A 17,382-nucleotide genomic window follows, 5' to 3' on the forward strand; every position below is an offset into this window, starting at 1 on the left:
GTGTACCTATGATGAAAATTACAGGCCTCTCATCTTTTTAAGTGGGAGAACTTGCACAATTGGTGGCTGACTAAATACTTTTTTGCCCCACTGTAACACAGAACATCAACAGACAAGAACAGCTCAGGACAGACAATATCCCTGAGATTAATGTTGTATGTTATGAAAGCATTGTAACTTGCACTTTGTTTTCAGGTTTGAATGAGACAATGTATTCCCCTAACCTTATTCTTTCAATAAAGTTCTTGTTTTATAAATATTATACTGTGTATGTTTTTCGTTGTCATATGCAAGACTAAATGCCAGACAGTTTGGAACTCTCTAGTGAGAGTTGCAACCGAGGACAGGCAAGTTTTTTACATTTTTGTTATGCGCTATGCGCTTCACTCGACTAACCTGTTTTGTGAGCTTGTGTGGCCTACATCTTCGCGGCTGAGATGTTATTGCTCCTAGACTTTTCCACTTAACAATAATAGCACTTATAGTTGACAAGGGCAGAAATTTGACAAACTGACTTTTTGTAAAGGTGTCATCCTATGACGTTGGCACGTTGTAGGTCACAGAGCTCTTCAGTAAGGCCATTCCACTGCCATTGTTTGCTATGGAGAATGCATGGCTGTGTGCTTGCATTTATACCGGTCCGCAATGGGTGTGGCTGAAATAGCTGAATTCGCTAATTTGAAGGGGTGTCCCTTTTTGACCATGTAGTGTGTGTTTTACATAGTGTCTGATCACAGAACATTCCGTAGAATTCAAGAAAAATACCACCGTAACTAAAACGTCGAACTCATTCACAGTAAAACATATTACCATTCTGATGTCAGATGATCAATTCTTACTAAATATTGAAGACTCAATATGCTCAAGTTTTTCCCCATCTTCATTAGTTGTGTAAATGGTAGTTTGGGAGAGGGGAGCATTTATTTATTCCTGTATGATGCACATTTTCACAGGTGCTTCACAGGGCTGTTTCTGTGTTAGCTGGCGTTCTAAAGCCCAGTGTTTCCATTCTCCTTTAATTGTCAGATGACTTTTGTTACTTTTTTTTACAGGAATAATGCCAGGTACCTGTGGAAGCGAATTCCTCAAGCCATTAAATCGGTGAGAATGGTTAGGGTTAGCATTTATCTAATATATTTAGACTGAACAAAAATGTAAACGCAACAATTTTACTAAGTTAGTTCATATAAGGAAATCAGTCAATTGAAATCAATTCATTAGGCCCTAATCTATGGATTTCATAGACATCCGGTGAAGATGCCGCATGTGAAGGTCCTGGGTTGGTGTGGTTACACATGGTTTGCGCTTGTGAGACCGGTCGGACATACTGCCAAATTCTCTAAAACGATGGAGGCGGCTTATGGTAGACAAATCCACATTCAACAGCTCTGGTGGACATTCCTGCAGTCAGCATGCCAATTGCATGCTCCCTCAACTTGAGAAATCTTTGGCATTGTGTTGTGCACATTTTAGTGGCTTTTTATTGTCCCCGGCGCAAGGTGCACCTGTGTTTTGACCATGCTGTTGATATGCCACACCTGTCAGGTGGATGGATGATCTTGGTAAAGGAAAAATACTCACTAAAAAGGATGTAAACATTGGTGCACAAAATTTGATATTTTTGTGCATATGGAAAATTTCTGGGAGCATTTATTTCAGCTCATGAAACATGGGACCAACACTTTACATGTTGCGTTTTATATTTTTGTTCAGTATAGATAGCTGAGGCACAAGTTTGTGTAAATTTCTTTGTGTATATTTTTGTTAGACAATGAAAACAAGTTAAAGCTATACTGGGAACTCAACTCTTGAATAGGTAGGCCAGTCATTGTATAATTTCGCACATTGAAGATGGTAGTACAAAAGTGGGACCTGTCCTGCACATGGAATTGCTTCAATTCATGAGAATGAGTGTACCCAATGTCTCACTAGCAACAAGTCTCAGTCTGCATATCGTTTAGTATAGTCTAGTTAGCAATGTATGTTGAAGTTGATTTAAATGGGTTTAAACGTGTTGTGTGCAGGGAAACCCAGAGCTGACGGCCGTGTGGGCCGTGGGTCAGCGCATATGGCAGCGAGACTTCCCAGGGATCTACTCGGCCATTGCAGCTCACCAGTGGTCTGAGAACATCCTGCCCGCCATGGATGCCCTGCAAGGTACTGTAATGGCCGTGCACTTTTCTGTGACCAATTGACACACCTGACCTGCATGATGAACTAACATTTAAAACACAGCCTACACACTTCTGTGGCTCAACATGCATATATAACTCAATGTGGCTGATTTACACGGTTTTGTGACTGAGGGCCCTGCTCAAACAATAATGGTTACAGGGGAAAAAATACAATTCGACCTTCAGAGCATCTTTTGAGTAAGCATGCCATTTTTGTTTGAGTGTATTGCTTAGTACCCTATACATTAATCCAAATGTCTATTCTTGTGAGAAATACATTATTTTTGACATTCTGGAGACTGTTACCACCGGGTGTTATAGAATATGCATCACATTGACCTATTGAGACTGACTGAACTCATGACCAGGCCACGTCTCTCACCTATGAATAACTTTCTATATTCATTGCTTAAACCTGAGGCTAGACGAGAAGAAAGACTGGGTAAGGATAGATGTGTAAGATGTTTAGCAGTTCACGCAATCAGCAGCTTCATTAGAAGTTTGTTCATGTTAGAATTTATAGGGAATTTGCTTTGGACAATTGGTAGCAGGATGATTGAAATGAAATATGTTGGGTAGTCAGAAAAAAAATGTATGCTTACATAATGAAAGTGGACCCCACACAATTGTAATAGTACATTTTGTAATGTCTTTCACATTGCTGCCTACTGAGTGTTCTCAAATATCAAAAGAGGGGACACCACTTGCATCCTACATTGTAACCCAGCCATGAAGTGGTTATGGAGAGCAAAGAAGAATACAGAAAAGGGAGCTTAAAAAGCTTTTGTAATACCTAATTGAAAATTTAATGGGTTATTTATCCACTCACAAATTGTTCCATTGATGCACAGCATGATGGGATACATTTTGCCCAGTTTAATATAGCCCTCTAAAGCTCTTCGGGTTGAGGAGATTATCAAGAGATTCTCGAGCAGTATTGCGTCTCGAGATAATTTGGGCTGTAAAATTTGCTAATTTATCTAATCTTGAACGCTACCTCCATAGGTCGCGGGCGAGCCTTTCTCGAGAGTCATCCCCCTCTGAGCATTGAATTGTGATAACAGGCTGACTACACCGCTCGCAAATACATTTTGAAATCTATATTCAATTATTGCACGCGCCAACGAGCGTCTGTGTTGCCACGGGCTAAAATAAAAGTCAGATCGCGCTGCAAGTTCTGCCTCTCCCATCTCCTCATTGGTTTATAGAAGCAGGTACCCACGTGCCATCTCCTCATTGGTTATACCCATGTGGGTGACTGAAAGACGAAGTAGGTCGGTGGTGGTAATGCATGTAATTTATGAAAGTTGCCAATCGCAATATAAAGTCAAGAGAAGAAAATGCCTGGAAGGAGGAGAGATGACTATAAATGATTCAGTTGACCGTTTTATGTGTGGATTAATTGACAGAGTAGAGGACCTTTCCGGGTAAAATAACAACTCAATGTTTATATCCCAGGACAAATTAGCTAGCAACAGCAGGCTAGCTAAATATGACAAATTAGCTAGCAAGTGCAAGCTAGCTTTTTGACCTGTCCCCAAATTAATATAATTGGTTCAGAGTTTGTTTTGATATTTCAACCTGCTTGTCGTGAACGCATTTGGTATTGGGGGGACAAAATACATTTATTTATGATGGCGCACGTGTGCAGCCGATTTTGGTTCCGTGAATTAGCCAATGTGTATTGTTGTCACGTAAGAGGTCAAGGGATGTTTCTGGCACCGTTTTATATAAACAGAAGTTCGCCAGAGAGAAATCCCCATACTTTACATTCGCGCTTGCTGTTTGTACATATCATGCTTGCCGTTTGTACATTTTATAGACGATGGCAAACGAGAGTTCATTGACCTGGTCCATTGCGGAAACAAAGCTTCTGATATCCATTTGGTCGCAAAATCAGATTCTAGCGAGGTTGAAAGCGTGGTACAGAAAAAGAGATCTATATTGAGAATGTCCACGGGGTTGCTCGAACATGGCCTCCATTGTTCGGAAGTAGTGCCAGACAAAAATCTGAGACATTAAATATACATAACACAAGACGAAAGACAATAATGGACTGCGTGATAGTGGCCGGGAGACCTGTCCATTCTACAGGGAACTGGACGAATTCCTTGGCACATGACCTGCCTCCATGCCTCGCCATATTATTGAGTCCAGGGTGACTGAAGCAGAAGAGCAAGAATATGGCAAGTACTTTTTTTGGCTTTGTGTTCTTGTAGCCAACAAAATAAGTCTGGACACTATCCTAATGTATTAGCCAGCCAGCCAACTACCTATAAGTTATATGAATCTAAATGATCACTACTTCATGTTATTTTCTGCTAGCTGCCTGCTAACAAAGCTCACGTTTTATAACGTAAGTGATTGTTGCTTAGCCTGTTCGTAAACTTTTCTTTTCACTCTCACCCAAATGATTGCAATGACTAGGAACTAGTTAGCTATTTCACAACTACTTTATGTTGTTGACTGCTAGCTGCTTGCTAACAAAAGTCACTGTTCATAGCGAATGTATTTTGTTTGGTAACTTTGCTTATTACTTGCTCTCCCACAGACTGATGAAGGGCCAAGCAGCAACCCTGGGCCCAGCAGCAGTTGCAACACTCAACCTGGCTGCAGTTCCAACTGAGCGGTCTGTGTACCTCCCAAGTCCAGACAACTCATCTCTTGGCTCGAGGAACCCTCCTCGAGCCACCAAAAAACCTCTTGCACGTGTTGGTCAGTATAACGTGTTATTGTACTTTATGTTTGGTTGGTGATGCCACATCCTCTGTAGGCCCATGCGCAGACCCAATGAATGATTTTGTTGCTGCAGGGCCATGAGCCAGCGTACAGCAGCACTCCTGTACGCAGACCTCCACCACCTCAAGGGCAATACAGCCAGAGAGACAACAGTTATCATTGGCTGTAGTTACCCTGAACAGACCACAATGAGTTTTTGTTACATACTTGTTTATTTTTTGCTTAACCTTTTTTTTTATATACATATTTTGTCATTACTTATTTAAACTTATATTTTGCACAGATTTATTTAAAACACGTAAAAAAAATGTACTTGAACCTTTTTTACGTACTTTAAACATTTCTTAATTTGGTTTGTTTGCTATTACTTACATTTTGCAGTGTATAATATTTTGCACCGAATTGCATGTTTAAGACATTTACAGTGCATTCGGGAAAGTATTCAGACCGCTTCCACTTTCCACATTTTGTTACATTACACCCTTATTCATATAAAATAAAAATACATTTCCTCAATCTACACACAATACCCCATAATGACAAAGCGAAAACAGGTTTTTAGAAATGTTTGCAAATGTATTAAGTTCCAAAAACGGATACCTCAAGTATTCAGACACTTGCTGTGAAACTCGAAATTGAGCTCAGGTGCTTCCTGTTATCATTAAGCATCCTTGAGATGTTTCTACAACTTGATTGGCATCCACCTGTGGTAAATTCAATTGATTGGACATGATTTGGAAAGGTACACACCTATTTATATAAGGTCCCACACTTGAAAGTGCATGTCAGAGCAAAAACAATGCCATGAAGTCAAAGGAATTGTCCATAGAGCTCCGAGACAGAATTGTATCGAGGCACACATCTGGGGAAGGGTATTGAACAATGTCTGCAGCATTGAAGGTCCCCAAGAACACTGGCTTCCATCATTCTTAAATGGAAGATGTTTGTAACCACGAAGATTTCTTAGAGCTGGCAGCTCTGCCAAAATGAACAATTGGGGGAGAAGGGCCTTGGTCAGGAGGTGACCAAGAATCCGATGATCACTCTGACAGAGCTCCAGAGTTCCAATGTGGTGATGGGAGAACCTTCCAGAAGGACAACCATCTCTGCAGCACTCCACCAATCAGACCTTTATGGTGTGGAGTGGCCGGACGGTAGTCTGGACAAAAACTGGCACAATCTTTACGATGAAGCATGGTGGTGGCAGCATCATGCTGTGGAGATGTTTTTCAGTGGCAGGGACTGGGAGACTAGTCAGGATCAAGGCAAGATGATGGGAGCAAAGTACAGAGAGATCCTTAATGAAACAATCTAAAAAGTCAAGGGGTCTGAATACTTTCCGACTGTACTATACATCTCTTTTTGGTCAACTGTTTACTTCTATCCATACTCAGTGGTTTGGTAAACAATGCAGGTATTTAGATGCTATACACCATTGCAAGCATTTGCATCTCAACTCTACCGTCAAATCATTACACATATTTACATGTCTGGTGTATGTCCTGGCTAGGGCCTGTATTTTGGACTATGTCTCATGACCTAGATTTGAACTTTTAAGCCTTTTCCAGAAATGAGAATTTAACCAAAACTTTAAGCAATTGTTTTAGGGTGCTGGACCATCTGACATATAAAGAAATGGGGGAAATGTGACATGGGGGAAATGTGACATTCACGTGACATGAATGTTCAAAACATGACAATGTGTCATAGATTAACTGCTTTCTGCTATTGACTCTAAAGCACTTTTGAGTTAGCCCTTTACACTCATAAGTTTAGCAAATGTTTTTGTTTAAGTGTGGGAAATGCTGTAAATTAAAATGATGTGATCTATTTTGAAAGGTGAGACATTGAGGATTATAATAAATACTGTTTTGATGTCATACAACCAAGTCAAACAACTGTGAGTCCAAATGTGCACTTCACATCTCCAAATCATAAAACTCATGTCATATACAGTGTTAATGTTTGATCACTATGTTAGATGTACAGTTACAAGATGGCATGTCGTCATACGCTGGGTTGTTCTGAACATAATGAGCCTATGTTTGTTTATTGTGGATAATGAATGCACTCATGAATCCATTGCACATTTTTTTGTACCATGTACCTTACGCACATAAAAGGTTTTGTTGGAAACCTGGTCACTGATTACTGTGGTCCAGGTCATTGGCAGTGGAGGTACAAACATTAGCCTAGACAGAGAAGATGGCGTTTTCCCAGTCTTCTCAAATCACTTTAAAAATATCCATCAGTAAGCTCCTGCCTTGGTAAATGGGAGATTGGCATATGGAAATGCCTATGACCTTCTCTGCTCACACTCCCCATGTGTAACCCCCTCTAACTTCTGGAACCTGGTAGACCCACACATTATGTGACGCATGTGGGCAAGTTTAAGAATAGCTTGTCCCTGGTGCTCACTGTTCTTTATTTTTATTTTTTTTCAACGTCACGGAATGTGGTTCACATTCACTGGAGAGTTTTTCAAGACCGTCTCCGTGAGACATTTCCATGACCAGAGGCTATAGCTTTCTGCTCATGTTACGTAATAGTAGTTCAATTATTATTTTTTATTCAGCTTGTTTTGTTGGATCAGTTTATCAAGTACCATGTTGGATTCAACACACTCTAGTCAGTAGACATATATTTAGAAGGGGTGAAAAACACATTAATAAATATTTGTAACCTATTTATAGGATTGATGGTGCAATGCATGTCTTGAGCATGAAACATCAACAGTAGGTTTGACTGCACCACAGAGGGTGTTATGGATGCTCGATAGGAGTTTGATCAATCCACTGAAATGCTCAGATATGACCACAGGCGATAAGTGGGCTACACTTCGAGGAAGGTGGTCTGCTTTATGAAGCCAACACTGGCTCTGTTGTAGTTATCCTGGAAAACCAGCTTGTTGTTACTGGTAAACACAGTCAAAGGTGCACAGTCAAAGGTGCGTTGTTTACCCTTAAGGAAACCTTCCTCTGGTGTTACTGCTTTGGGACAGTCACATGGGACAGTCACGTGGGGGCCCTGTGTATTTCTGCTGAGTGTACCCCCGGCCCTGTCAGATTTCTGTCACTGCGGAAAGGGACATGGCTCCTAGTGTGACAAATGACGAATGCAGCAGCCGGTGGGTGTGGGTTATTTTCTCAGAAAAGAGCCTGACAAACAAGCAGGGAGGAATGTGTGCCCTGTTATGTGGGAGGGATCAGGTGTCGCTGGCTGTGAAGGGCTGGTATAAAGGACAGGGCTGCTATTCCCCAGTCAGAACATATATCAGCACTTCAGCGGACTCTAAAGCATCAACTACCAAAGCAAGAGGCTCAGCCCTCAGCCTCAAGTTATTGGCTTGTTAAAGCCTATAGGGAAAGAATAAAAGTTGTCAATGACCCACTGCGAAGTTTGAGAAGGCTGTGTTGAAAAATAGCAAACATTTTCAAGCTCAACATTTAAGGAGAAGCCTATTCCAACATGGACATCCAGAGGACCGGCTCGTTGGTGCGTCCACCCAGCCCCATGGAGAGCCTGGAGAAGCAGCTGAGCTGCCCTATCTGCCTGGAGATGTTCACCAAGCCCGTGGTCATCCTGCCCTGCCAGCACAACCTGTGCCGTGGCTGTGCCAGTGACCTCTACGACTCACGCAACCCCTACCGCTTCTCGGGCGGCGTCTTCCGCTGCCCCACCTGCCGCTTCGAGGTGGTCTTGGACCGCCATGGCGTTCACGGACTTCAGCGCAACCTGCTGGTGGAGAACATCATTGACATCTACAAGCAACAGCAGGAGGGTGGTGGGGGTAGTGGCAGTGGAGACAGCACAGAGACTCCACTGAAGCCCAAGGACTCCAAGGAACCCATGTGCCAGGAGCACGAGGAGGAGAAAATCAACATCTACTGTGTGACCTGCCAGATGCCCACCTGCTCCATGTGCAAGGTGTTTGGTCAGCACAAGGACTGTGAGGTGTCACCACTGGCCAGTGTCTACCAGGTGCAGAAGGGCGAGCTGAGCAACGCTATCGACACCCTAGTGGCAGGCAACGGGCGCCTTCAGGCCCTCCTCAACCAGATGGAGGATACATGTCAGGCGGTGCAGGACAACGCACAGCGTGCCAAGCAAAGCCTAGGCGAGCGCTTTGACCTGCTCTACGCAGTGCTCGAGGAGCGCAAAAGCCTGCTGCTGGAACAGATCGGCAAGGAGCAGGACGAGAAGGTGACTGCGTTGCGGGTGCTGGCCCAGCACTACAGCGAGCGACTGCAGGCGGGATCAGAGCTGACGGACACAGCGGTGCGGGCCCTGGAGCAGAGCGGCGCAGCAGAGTTCCTGCTGGCCTCCAAGGGCCTTATCACACAGACCAAGGACACCGCCAAGATCTCCCTGGGCGAGGAGAGGCCCGAGCCGGGCTTTGAGAAGATGGACCATTTCACGCTGTCCACTGAGCATGTGGAGGCCATCCTGGCCAAGATGGACTTTGGAATGGTCGAAGACGATGCATTCGAGGATGCCGAAGGGGACGAAGAAGAGGAGGAATGATGAAACTGGAAAATATACAAACTGAACAAACTATTTACTACTTTTGAAGGTTCTTTTAACCTGAATGTTCCTGGCAGGGACTCTAGTTGCAATGTTTCAATGATATTAAGAGAAGTTAGGAGTAAAGTTTTAAAATGTTTTTATACGTAGTTGATTGACTTGGATACCATGGCTTTCCCCAGTTTTGAGTTTAATATTTTTGTTTTTTTTGTACTCTTAACTTTGCCTTTTTGTAAACATAATATTTTTTTTAATACTTTTGTATTTCCATATCAGATTTATTCTGATCTATTTGTTATGTACTTTAGGTTGAATATCCTCTCACATTGTTTACACTTGAATACTTTAACACATGTAAAGATTGAGATGGGAAAGTAGTTTTGATTTGTAGTTTCTCATCGACATCTAGAATGCCTATGGTTGTATCAAATTGATAAATTATTTTGTGCACTAAACTGGCAAGAGAATATTTCAACAGATCTGAAATAAAGGGTGTTTCAAATGACTCAAGCAGATTTGCCTTTGTTTAGATTCCAACTATTCCAAGATTGCCGTTCATTTCTACTTCATTCAGAAAATAAGTTTGAAGTTCAAAACAAAATATTTTACAAGAGAACTGTCATTCGGGAGTTGCCCCAATATGTTGTTGCGCTCACTTGGCAAGTACCAGCATAAAATAATAAAAGCCATTGCCAAGTCCTTAGTGGCTAGCCTTTGCTGATGAAGAGTGGGGGGCTATTTTTAAAATGCGAGAGGGTGTGAAACGACAGGTCCTGGAGTGTCAGTGAAGGGCAGAGAGTCCTCTGTGGCTAGCCATTACTGGTGAAAAGTGGGGGGGCTATTTATTTTTTATGTGAGAAGGTGTGAAACACGCTCTGGAGTGTCAGTGAAAGGCAAGTGGGGGGGGTCCTGTTTCTCATCCATGAAGCACCATCCCACTCATGTCATAGACCGTATTTCTCAGCAATTGCAAACTCCTTTCTGAAGAGCTGTAGGGGCCGGGCCACCTGTCATAAGTCATCTTTGGCTAGCGTCCTATCGGTCAGCAAGCTGCGACAATAATATTGGAATGAGAGGACTGCTGAGAGGACCATGTTACAAAAATCTTCTTGCAGTGACCTGGTTCAATGGCTTCTACTATGTGCTAATAGTCCCCAACATCCTTTTTTGAATTGATACTGTGGTGCATGTTGGGTATTTTGTAGGTCAACAATATACAGGACCAGTCAACCCTTTTCAAATATACTAAGGCACAGCAGTTGATAATGCTCTGGCTCTCAAATGTGCCATATACAGTAGGTTACATAATGTGGTTGAAAGGATATCAGTTGATTTTCCTTGATTTAATTTTTTTTTTCTGGGCCGAAGCCATGGCTGTTGGTTTTCTCATTATTTTTTTGCGCGGTTGTAGTCCTCAGATGAACAGTCTGTTCATTAGGAAGAGGCTTGACAACACACACGCACGCATACATACACTACAGCTTAGTTCGTCAGGTTCACAAGTACTTTACTGGCTCTCTTAAATCATGCTTTCAGATTCCATTTAAAGTTGTTTTCATTTTCCACTTAAGTGCCTGCAGTTAACATCAAATGTCGCTTCCGTTCAGAAAATGAAACAACATTCATAACAGGACACTCTTTGGGGGAGGCAATGTGCCTGTCCCCGCAGCTGTCTTTACTCATTCCACTTGTTATCGCCGCTAACGCAGTTGTAGCGAATGAAGGGTTGTTGTTTTTACACAGACTGTTACCAGGCAATAAAGTGTGAAGGCCGATTAACTTGGGGCTTGTTTATCGAAGCTGTCAGGGCAGCAACAAAATCCCCCAAAGGTGTAAGCTAATGTCTGGTTTGCTGTCAGCTGTGAGGCAATATTGTTTTTTCAATGTTGTCATAAGGAGCAGTTAACTCGGAACCAAATCATACTCAAATCTTACCTCCGCCTTGCACCGTAGGCCTATTTCACTTGATATTTCTGTGTATAGCCAAATGGTTATCAGCACTACTACATGAGTAGTACAAGAACACAGCTTTTTGAACATGGGGCAGGACTCCACATTTTGCTGTTTACATTAAGCGTTATTTGATTTTGTTGCATGTTTGAAAGACTCAGAAATATCTCATGTATGTACCTATCGTTTCTTCCACAGAGACCACACGTAGGAGGGCCTATGGCCTGGTGGCCCAGGCATACACCTCCATCACGGCAGAAGACTTTGCCGCCTTTGTGGGCTACTCTGTGGAGGAAGCCGTGAAGGGTAAGCAGCTGCAGTGTGAAAACCTAATTTTCCCTCACTACTCACCTGGCTACTGGATCAATAACACAGTCATATACCATAGTTATGTACATTACCAGTCAAGAGTTTGGACACACCTACTCATTCAAGGGTTTTTTGTTATTTTTACTATTTTCAATATTGTAGAATAATAGTGAAGACATCACAACTATGAAATAACACATATATAGAGTAATGTAGTAAGCAAAAAAGTGTTAAACAAATCAAAATATATTTTATATTTGAGATTCTTCAAAGTAGCCACCCTTTGCCTTGATGACAGCTTTGCACACCTTTGGCATTCTCTCAACCAGCTTCATGAGGTAGTCACCTGGAATGCATTTCAATTAGCAGGCGTGCCTTGTTAAAAGTTCATTTGTGGAATTTCCCTGATAGCTGATGTTCTGAAAGAGCTGCAAAATCTGGACCAGTACAGATCAGCCGGGCTAGACAATCTGGACCTTCTCTTTCTAAAATGATCTGCCGAAATTGTTGCAACCCCTATCACTAGCCTGTTCAACCTCTCTTTCGTATCGTCTGAGATTCCCAAAGATTGGAAAGCTGCCGTGGTCATCCCCCTCTTTAAAGGTGGTGACACTCTAGCCCCAAACTGCTACAGACCTATATCTATCCTACCCTGTCTTTCTAAGGTCTTCGAAAGCCAAGTTAACAAACAGATTACTGACCATTTCGAATCCCACCATACTTTCTCCGCTGTGTAATCTGGTTTCAGAGCTGGTCATGGGTGCACCTCAGCCACGCTCAAACTCCTAAACGACATCATAACCGCCATCGATAGGAGACATTCCTGTGCAGCCGTATTCATCGACCTGGCCAAGGCTTTTGACTCTCTGTCAATCACCACATTCTTATTGGCAGCCTTGGTTTCTCAAATGATTGCCTCGCCTGGTTCACCAACTACTTATCTGATAGAGTTCAGTGTGTCAAATCGGAGGGCCTGTTGTCCGGACCTCTGGCAGTCTCTATGGGTGTGCCACAGGGTTCAATTCTCGGGCCGACTCTCTTCTCTGTAAACATCAATGATGTTGCTCTTGCTGCTGGTGATTCTCTGATCCACCTCTACGCAGACGACACCATTTTGTATACTTCTGGTCCCTCTTTGGACACTGTGTTAACTAACCTGCAGATGAGCTTCAATGCCATACATCTCTCCCTCCGTGGCCTCCAACTGCTCTTAAACGCAAGTAAAACTAAATGCATGCTATTCAATCGATCACTGCCCGCACCTGCTCGCCCGTCCAGCATCACTACTCTGGACGGCTCTGACTTAGAATACGTGGACAACTACAAATACCTGGGTGTCTGGTTAAACTGTGAACTCTCCTTCCAGACTCACATTAAGCACCAGCTGTCAGAGCAGCTCACAGATCACTGCACCTGTACATAACCCATCTGTAAACAGCCCATCTATCTACCTACCTCATCCCCATACTGTATTTATTTATTTATCTTGCTCCTTTGCACCCCAGCATCTCTACTTGCACATTGATCTTCTGCACGCACATTGATCTTCTGCACATCTATCATTCCAGTGTTTAATTGGTATATTGTAATATATATATAATAATATATTGTAATTACTTCGCCACCATGGCCTATTTATTGCCTTAACTTACCTCATTTGCACTCACTGTATATAGACTTTTTGTATTATTTTGTTCTACTGTATTATTGACTGTATGTTTTGTTTATTCCATGTGTAACTCTGTGTTGTTGTATGTGTCAAATTGCTATGCTTTATCTTGGCCAGGTCGCAGTTGCAAATGAGAACTCGTTCTCAACTAGCCTACCTGGTTAAATAAAGGTGAAATAAAAAAATAAAAAATGCTGTGACAAGGTAGGGTTGATATACAGAAGATAACAAAACAACCAAGTCCATATTATGGCAAGAAGGTCAGTCAATCTGGAATTTTTCTTAAAGAATTTTTCTTAAAGTTTCTTAAAGTGCAGTCGCAAAAACCATCAAGCGCTATGATGAAACTGGCTCTCGTGAGGACCACCACAGGAAAGGAAGACCCAGAGTTACCTCTGCTGCAGAGGATAAGTTCATTAGAGGTAACTGTGCCTCAGATTGCAGCCCAAATAAATGCTTCACAGAGTTCAAGTAACAGACACATATCATCATCAACTGTTGAGAGGAGACTGCGTGAATCAGGCCTTCATGGTTGAATTGCTCCAAAGAAACCACACCAATAAGAAGAAGAGACTTGCTTGGGCCAAGAAACACGAGCAATGGACATTAGAACAGAGGAAATCTGTTCTTTGGTCTAATGACTCCAAATTTCAAAATGTTTATTCCAACCGCCTTATCTTTGTGAGATGCAGAGTATGTGAACGGATGATCTCCGTATGTGTGGTTCCCACCGTGAAGCAGGTGTGATGGTGTGGGGATGCTTTGCTGGTGACACTGTGATTTTATTTAGAATTCAAGGCACGCTTAACCAGCATGGCTACCACAGCATTCTGCAGCGTTACGCCATCCCATCTGGTTTGTGCTTAGTGGGGCTTATCATTTGTTTTTCAACAGGTTAGTGACCCAAAACACACCTCCAGGCTGTGTAAGGGCTATTTGACCAAGGAGGGGAGTGATGGTGCTGCATCAGATGACCTGGCCTCCACAATCACCCGACCTCAAACCAATTGAGATGGTTTGGGATGAGTTGGACCTCAGAGTGAAGGAAAAGCAGCCAACAAGTTCTCAACATATGTGGGAACTCCTTCAAGACTGTTGGAAAAGCATTCCTCATGAAGCTGGTTGAGAAAATGACAAGTGTGCGCCAAGCTGTCAAAGGGTGGCTACTTTGATTTGTTTAACTTTTTTTAACACTTTTTTGGTTACAACATGATTCCATATGTGTTTTTCATAGTTTTGATGTCTTCACTATTATTCTATAATGTAGAAAATAGTACAAAATTACGAAAAACCCTTGAATGAGTGTGTCCAAACTTTTAACTGTTACTGTATATCCTTTATCTCTTCATGAAATGATATAAACTCATTTTTATCAGTAGAGGCAGATAAAGCTAAATTGTTCATGCAGGCGGGGATGAAGATGGTTAGTACTTTTCTAGAGTTGAAAGACCGGAAAATAGTCATCAAACTATTCCCTTTTCATCTCTTTTTCAATTTGTTTTCCCCTCCTATTCTCTACCCACCGCTCCTCTCTGGTTTCTTTCCCTCCTTTCCACAGGGGTGGTGAGCCAGGGCTGGCAGGCAGATCCTGCCACCAGGATGGTAATGCCCCAGAAACCAGGTAGGTGGAGCTGTTGCTCTTCTCTTTTCTCCCATCACTCGGCTGTTTATCATGCCCTAGTCTCTTTCCCAACTCTGCCCAACCACGCCCTCTTTCTGTGCTGATAGCACATTTCACCAGACTTTCAATCCCCCCTATGCTCGCTTTAACCGTGTGTGTGTGTGTGTGAGAGAGGGAGAGAGAGATCCGGATCCAGAGCTGTGAATTTTGGGGTCATTCATAATTGGCTCAGACACTGACTCCAGTCCTCCTCATCACCTTTCCCTTCCTGTCCTCTGTCTTTCTGTATTCGTGGGCTTTAATTTATTTTTCTCCTCACATTTTTTCCCTCATATTGCTGTTCTTTCCTTTGGCTGGCCTGTAAGACATTCTGTCCCTGTGTAACTGGGAAAACACATGTCTCATGAAAGAGCAACATCAAATATCCCTCTATTTCTCTCACACCATGTGCTCCTACTCTCCCCACTCTTCTTTTTCCTGTGTTCTTTCATTCACTTCTTAACCCTCACACACCCACGCTCAATTGCTGTTCCTATCCCTGTCCTCCTCCCTTCCCTCCTCTTCCCCCTCTCCTCAGATCTTCTCTCTCCAATCCTAACAGTCTACAAGCCCAGTGGGTGGCTTGTTAATCATTCTGGCTTGAGACATTTTGTGGGCTGTGTCTGGGGCCATGTAACAGCCTCTCTCTCTAATCAGCGGGCCATCATGTTAAGCATCTGTGGCACATATGTCCGTCTGACTCGATGCATCAGCCCCTCGATTAATCCCTTTCCACCTACACTGAACAAAAATATAAATGCAACATGCAACAATTTAAGCCATGGGTGGGCCTGGCAGGGCATAGGCCTACCCACTTCGTAGCCAGACCAAGCCAATCCGAATGGGTTTTTGCCCAAAAAAGGACTTTAGAATATACATAAACAATGTATTGGCTGTGCATGGGAAGCTAAACTTCTGGGGTGTATTCATTTGTGCACACTAGAAAACAGTTGTAAAACGAGAGAGATCACTCATGTCCAGATGTGCAAATCATGTTTCTCCAGCATTGCAGTGAGAATAGATGTACCGTGCTGCTTAGTCTTTGAATTGGAGCATGTCCCCTAACCACACACACACACACACACCGGTGGAGGATGCTACATGGTAGAAGACTTGGCTCTATGAGGAATCCCCCTCTTACTCACTCACTCTCTCTCCCAAACAGATCCTCCCCCTGTCTCGCTGGTTCCAAACGAGCAGCAACTGGCCAGACTCACTGACTACGTGGCTTTCCTTGAGAACTGATCAATTCCCTTCAGCCCCGTTTGTCTGCCGTGAGGAGGACTCCAGAACGCCCCTCTTCCAGAGCTTAGATGGACACACGCACCATACACACACGCACCATATACACACACACACACACAGACACGCATGCAGGACCTCAAGCTCACCCCCCTTGTGCATGATTGTGGTCATGTCTCTGGGAGCGAGACACCATGTTTTCAGAAAGATGGGCCTCAGACTTACGATTCAGTTCGTACGCCCACTAACTCTGTTGTTGGGCAATCCTTAGTAAATGACTGCGACTTTACTGCGTCTTTACGAAGTGGCAGTCTCAATGATTGTAGTAGTTAATTTAATGTCATTTCTGTAAGAAAAATAATACTATTTTCATGCGCACGTTGGAAGAATTTGATTGTCCGCAGCCGCCCAATTATGTGAGAAGTCCCGCATCAGACTCTAACCCGCAAATAGGCCGAAAATTGGACAGGGTGCAAGATTTATTTTTTTACTAATAATTTCCAACATTTTGGTAGGCTATTTGTTCATCAACTTTTCTATAATTATATGCATGCAGCTTCTCTTCTGTCATTACTGCCCTAGAAGACTAAATAAACCCTTGTTCACCAGAATGTCGTAAATCGGTGAACGCTTCAATCTTGTTGACTTCTGTAAAGTTTTCTCTTTCATCTCTGCTTCTCTCCTGCAGGAGAGGTTTAGGGACCGGAGGGGTAAATGCAATAAAACATTTTTTAAAGATTTTCTGTGCAAAATGTCAAAATGTACATCAATCTGACCAGTTTGAAGGAAGTTAAAAGCAGTGAAAACAATCCAACATGTTTCTGATAAGATTTCAGTTAAACCTGGATGCATATTTTAAATGGTTCAAATACTATCAGCTTTTATAATGCTCATAAAGATAGCCTTTGCAGTCGCTAACCGCACATGAATTCTCTCAAGATACAAAAAATAATATTAAAATATCCACTCCTGTTTCCAAGTCAAAGTTTACATTTTTTGTATCATTCTACTGCAAGAAATGCTTAATTTTGCAGGAGTTAGTTTTGGTCATGTAGTGTAGGTTTATAACCTCATACATAACCGAATATTATGTGAATACCTGCAAGTCAAACATC

At 42.7% G+C, this 17,382-nt stretch overlaps 2 protein-coding genes across 3 annotated transcripts in view; both read left to right on the forward strand.

Moving 5' to 3' along the window:
* Positions 1-17,014, forward strand: part of LOC110519977 (COP9 signalosome complex subunit 8) — a 29,668-nt gene extending 12,654 nt beyond the window's left edge. The window contains exons 3-7 of one of the 2 annotated variants that reach the window (XM_021596910.2): positions 1,053-1,101; positions 2,025-2,157; positions 11,586-11,693; positions 14,924-14,986; positions 16,191-17,014. In XM_021596910.2, coding sequence (XP_021452585.2) covers positions 1,053-1,101; positions 2,025-2,157; positions 11,586-11,693; positions 14,924-14,986; positions 16,191-16,270 — 433 coding nt within the window. In that variant the 3' untranslated portion in view covers positions 16,271-17,014. Of the gene's footprint in view, positions 1-1,052; positions 1,102-2,024; positions 2,158-3,636; positions 4,890-11,585; positions 11,694-14,923; positions 14,987-16,190 lie in introns of those variants that run through there. The other variant, XM_036974103.1, reaches the window with a different exon arrangement.
* On the forward strand, positions 7,932-9,947 carry LOC110519976 (E3 ubiquitin-protein ligase TRIM63-like). Its single transcript, XM_036974101.1, has 2 exons — positions 7,932-8,311; positions 8,344-9,947. The coding sequence occupies exon 2, from the start codon at positions 8,382-8,384 to the stop codon at positions 9,435-9,437; it is 1,056 nt and encodes a 351-aa protein (XP_036829996.1). The 5' UTR covers positions 7,932-8,311; positions 8,344-8,381; the 3' UTR covers positions 9,438-9,947.
* Positions 17,015-17,382: the final 368 nt, after the last annotated feature.

Source organism: Oncorhynchus mykiss, chromosome 3 (assembly GCF_013265735.2).
Source record: "Oncorhynchus mykiss isolate Arlee chromosome 3, USDA_OmykA_1.1, whole genome shotgun sequence".
NCBI classification, from domain to species: domain Eukaryota; kingdom Metazoa; phylum Chordata; class Actinopteri; order Salmoniformes; family Salmonidae; genus Oncorhynchus; species Oncorhynchus mykiss.

Excerpts from the sequence above, each read along its gene's own strand:
- LOC110519976 (XM_036974101.1), top strand. The coding sequence starts at position 8,382 with ATGGACATCCAGAGGACCGGCTCGTTGGTGCGTCCACCCAGCCCCATG.